Source organism: Balaenoptera acutorostrata, chromosome 17, assembly GCF_949987535.1.
Source record: "Balaenoptera acutorostrata chromosome 17, mBalAcu1.1, whole genome shotgun sequence".
Lineage (NCBI taxonomy): Eukaryota > Metazoa > Chordata > Mammalia > Artiodactyla > Balaenopteridae > Balaenoptera > Balaenoptera acutorostrata.
The window spans coordinates 60198007-60210299 of NC_080080.1; the positions used below are offsets into that span (position 1 = coordinate 60198007).

Here is a 12293-nt window from a genome sequence, read left to right on the forward strand (position 1 = left end):
ACAGTGAAAGTGAAAGTGAAGAGTTATGTGAGATAAGATTGAACAGCTGGAATGGTCAGTAACTTTTACTCAACACTGATTTTCCTCAGTCCTCAGGACAGTCCACGTACTTCACATTTTACAGCTCTGACAAACCCCACCACACACATATCCTTCTCCACTGCCACTTGCCTTTTCCCCACTAAAAGGTGGTGCAGCTCTCACTTATATTCTACCAAGTTTTCTCCTAAGCATTGGGACAAGGAAGGAAAAAAAAATAGGAAATGGTCAACTGTATGACTTGTGATAAGAAGCTTCAACACTTAATAAAGCATTTTATTGGTACTTTTACAAGGAAAAGTTCCATTAAGATGAATCCTTTCACAACATTGTAAATCAACTATACTTCAATTTTAAAAAATCCTTCTTTTTGTCCTAAGTTGTAATTGTCTGTTTATATAACAGCTTTTCCAAATACTTCAGGACAGGGACTAAATCACATTTTACTTATATCTCTTGATTCTTAGCATTTCATAGATTTAAGAACATGTAAAGCATTTTTTTAACCGTTTGGAAAGTTTTAGCTTTGTGCATCTTACATTAGTTGGTCTAACCACTCATTTAGCTCCTATCTAAATCGATGTCACTTGCGTATGTTAGATATAATATTAAGGCTAGCTGACTGAAGGAAAAAAAATCCCCATCTTAAAGGAGATTGTAACTGTTATACAATTAAGATGAAATGTTAAAGTAATAGTACAAGAATTATTTGGTAATGTGCATAAGTAATATGTTTGAGATGCATAATTTTGCTAACAAAATTATGTGAGGTGTTAATATGAAATATTTCTATCAAAAACTGCCAGGCTGGTGCCCAAAATGAGCTACACTAGGTTTCCTAAAAACAAACAAACAAACAAAAAGCATATAGGATATTAAAATCACGACAAAATAAACAGCAAAAAACTACATCTTATAAATCTCTGTAATTTCACATTATCAAAAAAAAATCATACTTATTGATGAGAGGCCTTCAAGTAGTAACTGGAGGCTGGCAATATAAATTATCCAAAAGCACCCTCTAGTGGCAAAAAAGCAATTCACATATAAAAGCAAAATTGAATAGAAATAATGAATTATCATGACAATAATATTTAACTAAAATTTTTCTAAATGAAAATAAAAATGAGTGTGGCTACCATAAACTTTGTTTCAATGATTCTCCACTGCTCTACGCAATAACATTGTCAGCTGGAAAAATCAACCTATCATAGTACTAAAAATACACTTACCATTAAAAACATGAAAATATACTTAGCATATAAAAATACATATATCTGCAATGCTAATAAAGACATAAGAGTTCTGCTGACTTTCTGTAGCTATGTACCTATTCTATTATTTTTTCATTCCCTGAGCTTCTACTCATGGTAGAAAGTGCCCACCTCTAGCCTAAGGAAAATTGAGTGCAAATTAAACATGTCTAATCTGATCATATTTTCACTAGAGACAGCTCCTGTTTAAAATTTTAAATATGATGATCTAAATCACTAAGTATTCATCACAAATACTTTCTGCCATTGAACTGTATATTACCTAATTAGAAATATACATAATGTTTCCTATCAACCTTGATTTCCCTAATGTTTTCAACTGCTAAATTTTATTGGCTATGAAGAGAATGTTTCTATGCCTTAAAAATCTTGTGAAGAAACACATTTATAATGCTTTGAAGTTATAAAACACTTCAATTCAATAAAATGGTAATAATTCCTTTAAAAGCTGACAGCACAAAAAACCTGCCAGTGAAAACTCTTTTCTCATTAAAAAGTCTATATTCTGACTTCGAACATTTTCTTTATATTTCAGTACATTCTTATCTTTCTACCTGTTTCTGGATAAAAGATAAGACATCAATGAATACCAACTGGCATTTTTTTGCTTCATGTCTTTATTGAATAGATTCAAAAATGAAGACATTATTTGTAATTAAAAAACAGTGAACAAGAGACAACAGCAGCCATAATAATCTTACTTTTCTAAGCTAATAACTTTCAGAATATTACATAAGCAATTTTTACATTTTTAATTTATGCTTACAATCATCTTTTTATCCTACCACAATGGAAAATACTTGTGAAAATAAATAAAAAATAAATGATGCATAGATCAAGGAAAATTTCTTAAAAAGTGAACTATTGCACAACAAATCAACATGAGAATAATATATGCAAGTAATATAAAAATGCATTTAAATACATTGCATCATGTTTCATTTCATAAATATATTTCACCTACTTACTGTTTATAATAATCTCTGGGTTCTGGAATTAGATGATGTCTTACCAACCCATTTCCATGTAGTACATTACAACATTTACTTGCCACAGTAAAATTCAGTGAGAAACAAACATGTGCCACTTTAAGCTCATTCACCTATCCCTTCCTTGGGCAGACAAAAAATGTGATGTTTAAAAATATATTTGAAAGAAGACAGTGCTCAATTCTAGATCAAGACAAGAATTTGAAGTTCTTCTTCATATGATTTATAATAATTAGAAGAACAAACTATTGAAATGGAATCCTAATATGTACATTATTCTAAATTTATTACAGCTTATTCTAGTTGATGGAATAAGCTGCAATAAATTTTTTTGACTTTTGACCCTTCCTTTTGACCAGTATGATTGAATAAAGGCAACCAGAAAAAAAAATTAATAGAAAGAAACAATAAGGTAAATAATTCCCATTACTACTAAGTTATCCCCTGCCCAAATGAAAAAAACAAAAAACAAAAAACCCCAGGGCTTCCCTGGTGGCGCAGTGGTTGAGGGTCTGCCTGCTGGTGCAGGGGACATGGGTTCGAGCCCTGGTCTGGGAGGATCCCACGTGCCGCGGACTAGCTGGGCCCGTGGGCCACAGCTGCTGAGCCTGCGCGTCTGGAGCCTGTGCCCCGCAACGGGAGGGGCCGCGATGGTGGGGGGCCCGCGCACCGCGATGGGGAGCGGTCCCTGCACCGCGATGAGGAGTGGCCCCCACTTGCCGTAACTGGAGAGGGCCCTCGCACGAACCGAAGACCCAGCACAGCCAAAAATAAAGAAATAAATAAATAAAGTAGCTATAAAATTAAAAAAAAAAAAAAAAAACCCCAAAACAAAAAAACTAATGAATAAAATTATAAAGTATATGTATAAATAAATTTCAGAGAAAGTTATAAGCCACAAATTTCTACACTGATCCTTACAATTGAACAGAATCATAAATAAGAAGTTAGAAATTGCCTATAAAAGATCTGCTTGTACCTTTATAATAAGATCAAGGCTCTGTTAGGTTTGATTCGACAAACTACTACTGAATTACTGAATATGGCTGCACAAGCAATCAAAGATGTCTACTACTAAATACTATGTTACACTGAAAGTGACAATGATTAAAAGCGGTATTTTAGTCAAAGTTAAAGAGGAAGTATAATTACATTTTTGTGAATGTTTAATTACATAATAAATCAGCTATCCATTAAAGCAATGCATTTTCAGTGGCTTTTTATTGTGATGTGAATGGTGATTCAGTGCTAAACACTAGAAAGGAAATATGAGTAGGAAAAATTAGATGTTCTCTTAACCTACCCATAACTACATATAACTACACTTCAAGTGACTAAAATTCAAATCCGTTTAAACCTGCATGCCCTGCACTAATGATTAATTATTGAAGTTACTGTCTATTAGGTGAGATGGTTTGTTTTAAAATCCATTAATACGATTTCTTCTAAATCAAGTACATAGATATAAATGCAAGATTTTGCAAGGAATTTTTTGCATCTTCTACTAAATAATTAATATGCAAACTTTGCAAAAATGAAGTAGCAAATTAAAACTACTGTTCAGACATGAGTTTATGGAAAAGAAAGAAAAAAAGTGAAATTTGAAGACAATTAGCAGTAGAAAGAATATATGTTCAACTAATACATACTGAGTTAAAAAATCATTCAGCTAGGGCTTCCCTGGTGGCGCAGTGGTTGAGAATCTGCCTGCCAATTCAGGGGACACGGGTTCGAGCCCTGGTCTGGGAAGATCCCACATGCCGCGGAGCAACTAAGCCCGTGAGCCACAATTACTGAGCCTGCGCGTCTGGAGCCTGTACTCCGCAACAAGAGAGGCTGCGATAGTGAGAGGCCCGCGCACCGCGATGAAGAGTGGCCCCCGCTTGCCACAACTAGAGAAAGCCCTCGCACAGAAATGAAGACCCAACACAGCCATAAATTAAAAAAAAAAAAAAAAAAAAAAAAAAAAATCATTCAGCTATACCTAGAATAAGATACATCTGTATTTTCAGCCTTGTGTCTCTGAAAACAAAAATTGCATAATTACATTTTAAAGAACTGAGTAAAGATCTCTAAATTATATAATCAATAATACACCAAGTAAAGGGCAACAGAGACCATAGGGGTTTTTTTCCCCTCTCTTTTTAAAAAATATTTATAAAATTAATTGTTAAAGAGCTCTACAGGAAAATGACCTCACCTAACTAACTGTAACTAAAAATATTCTCTTCAGTTCCAAAATTCCAAGCATCCCATCCTAAATGATACTATCTGAAAATAGGCATCAATAATAAAAATGTTTATTCTGATTTTTTGCTCAAAGTAATGATCATCCTAAAGCTTAAAGGGCTAAGCACTAGTGTTTGAGAGTTTGTGGAGGTATGCTTAATGTGCTTTAAAAACAACAGAAAAGTAATACCTAAGTTAATGATTCCACTTGAAATTATTTTCTGACTGTTAAGTGAATATCTCCTTGTGTGGCACAGTTTAGGTTGTCAGGTATTTATTATATACAGTATATGTACACACACATATATACACACACACATTACACAGCCAAAGGATTATGCTCCAAAAACTGTTGAAAAAAGTATTATGAATGATTTTAGCACAAAATCACTAGAGGAAGTGCTCTAGATGTCCAAGCAGCAACAGTCATAAAATTCTGGACTTAGCTCTTTTTCTTTTTGTATTCTGTTCACAGAACCATTCTTCGAACGCCACATTCACAGCAGAACTTTGCCCATTCTACAGGGTATTTAGTCCCACACTCATGGCAGAATTTTGGTAAGTGTACCACTGAATTTCCTTCAATGCCTTTAATGTTTCCGCCATTAAGTGAAGAGACATAGTCTCCATCTGGCCTGGAGAGGTACAGAAAGAAAGTAGAAACACAAAGTTCATGTCAGTAGTTTTCAATCTGTAAGCTTTGGGAAACAGAACATAATATTAAGTGTAACTAAAAGCTTGCTTAATCTCATTGTTAATATTCTTCTAGTTCAGATTAAACAAAATCCATGGGGTCTTTTTCTAACCACTACATCATGATCCATTGTTCTATCTGTCTACCCTTGAATCAGTATCACACTAATTACTATAGCTTCATAAATCATTCATGCATTATTCTTTAACTTGTCCTGGCTAATGTTAGGCTTTTGTTCTTTCATATGAAAAGAACATGTCAGGATTCACAAACTTTGTTTGAAAATTGCACAGAATTTATACACTGATTTAGGAGAGAAGAGATAGCTTTATAATATTGAATTTTCTATTTTATAAAGAAGGTATATTTCTACTTAGGTTTTAACATCTTTGAAGTTTTGTAATTTTCTCCATCAAAATTAAACTTCTTGCTTGGTTTTTAAATTGATTCCTAAATACCTTGAGTGTGTGTGTGTGTGTGTGTGTGTGTGTGTGTGTGTGTATTTCTAAAGACTGCACTTTCTGTTTGTTGCTGATAAACAGACTGCAATAACTTTCAATATAATGATAACAAAACCAGCAAATTTATAAAAGACTTCATTATTATTTATTCATTGTCTTTTTTTGGGTATTCTATATATAACCATAATATATATGTAAATGTAACAGTTTTGTGTCCTTATTTCCATGTCTTGTAATTTTAATTTTTTTTTACTACACTAGCTAGATTAAAATAGAAATTATAGCCAACATTCTTGTGTTATTTCTGCTTTTATAGAAAATGCTTCTTACATGCCACCACTAAATATGAAGAGTGATGTAGGGTTCTAGTAAATCTAGCGTTCTTGTCAATTTAATGACATTCCCTTCTATTCCCAATTTTCTAAGAGCTTTTTTTTTAAAAATCAAAAATAGGTGGTACAATGTTCACTGCAGCTCTATTTACAATAGCCAGCACATGGAAGTAACCTAAGTGTCTACTGACAGATGAATGGATAAAGAAGATGTGATATATATACAATGGAATATTACTCAGCCATAAAAATGAATGAAATTTTGCCATTTGCAACAACATGTTTGGACCTGGAGGGTATTATGCTTAGTGAAATAGAGAATGAGAAGTACTCTGTGTTATTACTTATATGTGGAATCTAAAGTATGAAACAAATGAATATAACAAAACAGTACAGGCTTAACAGATATAGAGAACAAACTAGTGGTTACCAGTGGGAAGAGGGAAGGGGAGAGGGGCAAGATAGGGATGGAGGATTAAGAGGTACAAACTACCATGCATAAAATAAATAAGCTACAAGTATATATTGTATGGCACAAGGAATATAGTCGATATTTTATAATAACTTTAAATGGAGTAATCTATTAAAATATCGAGTCACTATGTTGTACACCTGAAACTAATATAAAAAAATTAAAGCAGATATGTTACATAAAGCTAAAAAGAGAAGAGAAAGCCTTCTCGTGTATTCTCAGGCCATAAGATCAAATAATACATCTGTCTTAGTCTGTTCAGCCTGCTAAAAAATAAAAAGAAGATGCTTATGCTGAGTCATGTAGGAGGAAGAGTTTGAGATTTTTTTTTTTTTTTAATTTGTTTAGTTTTTTTTTTTTTTTAAATTTTTTTTTATAGCTACTTTATTTATTTATTTATTTATTTTTGGCTGTGTTGGGTCTTCGGTTCGTGCGAGGGCTTTCTCTGGTTACGGCAAGTGGGGGCCACTCTTCATCGCGGTGCGGGGACCGCTCTTCATCGCGGTGCGCGGGCCTTTCACTATCGCGGCCCCTCCCGTTGCGGGGCACAGGCTCCAGACGCGCAGGCTCAGTAGTTGTGGCTCACGGGCCCAGCTGCTCCGTGGCATGTGGGATCTTCCCAGACCAGGGCTCGAACCCGTGTCCCCTGCATTAGCAGGCAGATTCTCAACCACTGCGCCACCAGGGAAGCCCTGTTTAGTTTTGACTGCATTGGGTCTTCGTTGCTCCAAACTGACTTTCTCTAGTTGCGGTGAGCAGGGGCTGTTCTTCGTTGCGGTGTGTGGGCTTCTCATTGTGGTGGCTTCTCTTGTTGCGGAGCACGGGCTGTAGGTGCACGGGCTTCGGTGGTTGTGGCGCACGGGCTTGGTTGCTCCGCGGCATGTGGGATCTTCCCAGAGCAGGGATCTAACCCATGTCCCCTGCATTGGCAGGCAGATTCTGAGAAAGAGCAGTCAAGGCTGGTCAAGCTGGTAACCTGTCTGCAAAAATGCATGCAACAGGAAAAGTGTTGCCATATTCAGAGAATATCGCAGTTGCTCTGTGTGGTTGTAACTTTGAGTCTCTGAGAGTAAATGGTAGGATTTCTGGTTGGAAAGTTAAATTGAAGTCAGCTTGTGAAGGCCTTCATAGTAAAATGAGGTCTAGAAATGGCAGCGACAACAAAATGTTGGAGAAAATAGCACAGATAATTACAGTAGGTCTCTGCTGAGGCTCTGATGCAGAAGACCTGCCCCCCAAATCACTTATGTTGCAGAGATGTTGGGAAAACTAGTAAAATAGTCTTGTTCAGGCTTCAGAGGCAGAAGCAGGCCTCTGACTGACTTGTGAGCCTGCTGGACAGCCTGCCTGCTGGCACACCTAACAACTGCTGCTAGCAAGTCAAGCGGGCGGCGCTTACGATAAGAAAGGGAGTGGGTCTTGGAATTTCTTGAGCCCTGGGGACCTGGCCAGTTCCCCCCGCTGGGGTATAGAAAATCTTGTGACTCACATGGTGAAACCAACATTGTTACAATAGTACCAGAGCTGCATTTTTGCGGGCCAACTGATAGTATCAGTTTGCAGCCTGGAATTGTAAACGGAAGCCCCCAGAACTCCAATCTCACCCATGGGGTGGATGCACCACCCGGGACCCTTTCCAACTGGGGCTCCAGATTGCTGTTACTTGGGACTTCCCAGCTGCTGTTTGGATCTGGAAGTAGGTGTCGGCCCAATTCAGTGATATATACCATGTTACGTTTCTCTAATATTCTTATTCCTTTCCTTCTAATGATTGTATATTAAAGTTAACTTACATCACAAAAAAAAAACAAAAACAAATAGGTGGTAAATCATATATTATTATTTGATGAATATTTTTTAATCCTTTCATCTGTTGATGTGAAAAATTATATTAATAGACTTTCTAATGTTAAATCAATCATTTTCTGTGATGAATCTACAGTGTCATGAATTTCACATCTGTGGCTTGGGTTTGATAAATTTCTTGGAGATTTTTATATGTATTTTCAAGTTTATAAGTAAGCTTGATCATAATTTTGCATTCTCTCATTAGTCTGGATATCAAGGTTTCACTAACCTTTGAAAAGAAGTTGAAGAATGTTTTTCACCTCACTCCCCTGGAAAAGTTTGGTAGAACTTACCATATAAAACTATCATGAGCCCATTTTGTATGTGTGTGTGTGTGTGTGTGTGTGTGTATACCGTATTTGTGTGTACGTGCACTCGTGTAGTGAGGAAGCAAGCATAGTTTAATTACTGATCCAATTTCTCTAATGATTATAGTTTCTAGTTCATTTGAAATCAGTTTTCAAAAGTTATATTTTTCTAGGAAATTGTGCATTTTATCTGTTTCAAGTTACTGGCAAAAAGTTGTTCTTATAATTTTAAATCTCTGCTGCATCTGTGGTTGCATTTCTCTTTTCATTCTGCATATTATTTGTACCGTCTCTCCTTTTTTGTTGATCCATCTTGAGAAGTTTGATTTATCATTTTAAATCAACCAACTTTCTTGTTTTATGGGTCTTCATCATGTATTATTCATTCACTTATTCATTTAAAAATATTTACTGGGAGCCTAGTTTATGTAAAGTACTCCTCTTGATCCTAGAGTTAAGAGCAGTAACAAAACAGATAAAAACCCCTGTGCCTAGGGAGCTTAGTTTTATGGAGAAGACAAGAAACAACATAAATAACATATATAGCATGTCAGCTAGAAAGCAATAAAGCAAAGAGGACATGGTACAGGGTGGCAGAGATTGGTCAGAGCCATTAGGATTGCAGTAGAGGGGATGAAGAATGAAAGAGTTTGGAGCATATTGTGACAACAAAGTAAATTAGAACAAAGGGCCTGACAAAATTCAACCTGATGACAGCAGGCTGATGAGAATTTGAATTAATTAAAGGTGAAGTACCACACAGAATCCTGAAGCTCCCTCTCTACCTCCTGCCAGCAAAGATACAGAAGCCAAGATTCGGATCTACTGGTCTAATCAGGATCTCTAGCAGTTGCTGAGCACCTTCTGGGAGGAAGCTCCTATTTGACCACCAGTTTTTTTCCTTAATGCTCTCCATTATAATCTTTTTATTTCATTAATTTCTGTTTTATCTTTATTATTTCATGTACTCACTATTAGTTTAGATTTACTTAATTAGTGATTTCTTCACCAGTTCGCCTTGCAAAATTCCTCCTCTTCTGGACACTTTACTCTTTCCCAAGGTACTGGCTTTGAATGTTCTTTTAGTCACGGTCTATAGCTGGTAAATTTTCTCAGTATTTTTTGTCTGAAAATAGCTTTATTTCATTTTCATTCTTGGACTGACAGTATAGCTCAGTGGTTCACAAAGTGATGTCCTTAATCTGGCAGCATCAGCATCACGTGAGAATTTGCTATAAATGCAAACCTGTGCCCCACTCCAGACCCACTGAATCTGAAATCCTCAGGTGGGGACAACGAGCTGTGTTGAAATTCGTGCTCCAGGGGATTCTGATGCACATTAAAGCTCGAGAACCACTGGTTCAGTCGGTGAACAATCAAAGGTCCACAGTTATTTTCCCTCAGCACCCTGAATGTGTCCATCGATTCCACTGTCTTTTGGCTCCAAGTGTTGCAAGTGAGCTCTGTACTAGCTGGGTGATCCTCACATTGTCTAAGTAACGTCTTTTCCCTGTGGCTGCTTTTAAGACCTTCTCATGGTCTGTCTTCCCAAGTTTCATTACAATGCATCTACATGTTGTTTTCATTTTATTTGTCCTGCTTGGGATTGTTGTTCTTTGGTTATGAAAACTCATGTTTTTCATTAATTCTGGATTATTTTCAGGTATAAACTATTAAATGTTGCCTCTCACTCACTCTAGTTTCTTCTTTTGACCTCTGACTCAACAAATCTTAGACCTTATTTTACCACCTATGATTTTTAAATCTCTCTCATGCCTTCCTTCTCTCTTAGGACTACACTCTAGATAATGTCTTTGAATCTTTCCTCTAGTTCACTCCTCTCTTCTTCAGCTGAGTCTAATCTACAATTTAAACACCATCTTTTGAGGGGTTTTTTCCCTTATATTGAGTTGTTTGGTTCTTTTGTAAAGATGCTCTAATCTTTTTTTGATAGTATATTGTCACTGTCAATGACTTCAATTCCCTGCCTTATTTCCTTATATACTTCAAACTGACTTATTTTATAAGTCATAATTATGATGATTTCAGTATCATAAGTCATGGGCACATGTGTTCGTTTTTTTGCTCTCATTCATGACTGATTCCTTGTTTCCTTGTACAGTTTGAAATTTCCATGTGTGTTCTGTAATTCAGAATTGCAAGCTCATGTTTGTTTACCTGTGAGAATCAGGAGGCCTGGGTTAACAGCATTTCACACCAGAGATGATTCTTTTTGCTTTTGCTTTTACAAGCTCCGAGGAAGCTCTTAAACCAAGAGTATCTAAGTTATTTTTTCAGTTAAGAATTTCTTAGAATATGCAGATGTTGTGCTTTCAAACCTTAAACTCATGGGAAGGTGCGCCTATAGTTATGAATTATCGGTGGGAATTCTCACATCCCTCTGAGCCATGGCTGAGAGAGACAAGTTTCCTTGGAGTCTCTTATTCCTGGGTGGTAAAAAAATTTTTTTTTTCCTAGTCCATCCTTTCACTGAGAGATAACCCTTTGAATACTGTGAGAGAAGGGTTAACACACTCTTTCTCCTTTTCTGTGGACATATTTGACCTTGGGATAACTTCCTAGCTCTGTTTAATGAAAACCCAACATAGGTGAAATGCCAGCTGTGTTTCTAGGCAACGGTGCTTATAAGCAGTCCACTGAAACTGGATATCTCCCTCAGGATAACCTGGAAGCTATGCCTATGCAACTGTTATATGAGATACTGGTTCCCTTTGGGGACAAAGGATTTCTCATTAAACTGTCCCTACACCCACCTATGAGAACTTATTCTCTCACACCTAAGCTGTCAGCTAGACAGCCAAGGAAGACGAGCTCTAGGACCGCTGCAAGGGCTCCCATGAAAGAGAAACACCTGACACTGCCACGTTATTATCCTATATTTCTGTAAACAATTCCAGTGACAAATGTAATATACTGTCATGTAAGTATCTCTGGCTGAGTCTAAGAAGACTCCTTACTGAAACTTTCAGGAGTCTTGGCTTAGAGCAAGAGGCACGGCAGGAAGGGTAAGGAAAAGTTGTTTTTAACACTCCATTTTGTACAAGTCCAAGAAGTCAACTCCTCTCTCCCACAATGACCTTAAAACCCAAGTCTCTACATAGTGAAGATCACTGAAAACCTCAAATGTAGCTGCAGTGTCACAGTTAATTTATAATTTGACCTCTAGCTTCCTTTATATTTTTGTTCTGTATAAGTTTCCCTTACTTTTCTGAGAGCTAAGCTATACATTCAGAAAGATACTTTTTCTTTTTTATCCAGCATTTCTAGGTGTTTTGGGTGGGAGGGGTTGTCCTGGAAATGTAGTCTATCACACTGCCAGAAAAGTAAATCTCTGAGAACTCTCTTTCTGTTATGGTTATAATTATTTCTGTCTGGGACGGGGGTAGAGTATAAGTCAAGTGAGTAAGGCTCAGGCCTTCCTATCACATATAAAGCTTTAAAAAGTAAAAACAAGAATAAGCCAAACATTTTTTAATGTGATTTTTGCTCCTGCCTGTTGACAGTTCTTTTGTCCACCTCTTTGGAAAGATAAAATGATCCTTTTATTCAAGCATATGTATTTATTAAGTTTTCCATTTTATAAGAACGTTAATCTTATACTCAGCATTGATTCAAAACACATGGTT

At 36.3% G+C, this 12293-nt stretch overlaps 1 protein-coding gene across 2 annotated transcripts in view; it reads right to left on the reverse strand.

Moving 5' to 3' along the window:
* Positions 1-1921: 1921 nt before the first annotated feature.
* ZC2HC1A (zinc finger C2HC-type containing 1A) overlaps positions 1922-12293 on the reverse strand; it is a 69140-nt gene continuing 58768 nt past the window's right edge. For both annotated transcript variants that reach the window (XM_007185088.3, XM_028167190.2), the window contains one exon: positions 1922-5166. In XM_007185088.3, coding sequence (XP_007185150.1) covers positions 5001-5166 — 166 coding nt within the window. In that variant the 3' untranslated portion in view covers positions 1922-5000. The remainder of the gene's footprint in view (positions 5167-12293) is intronic.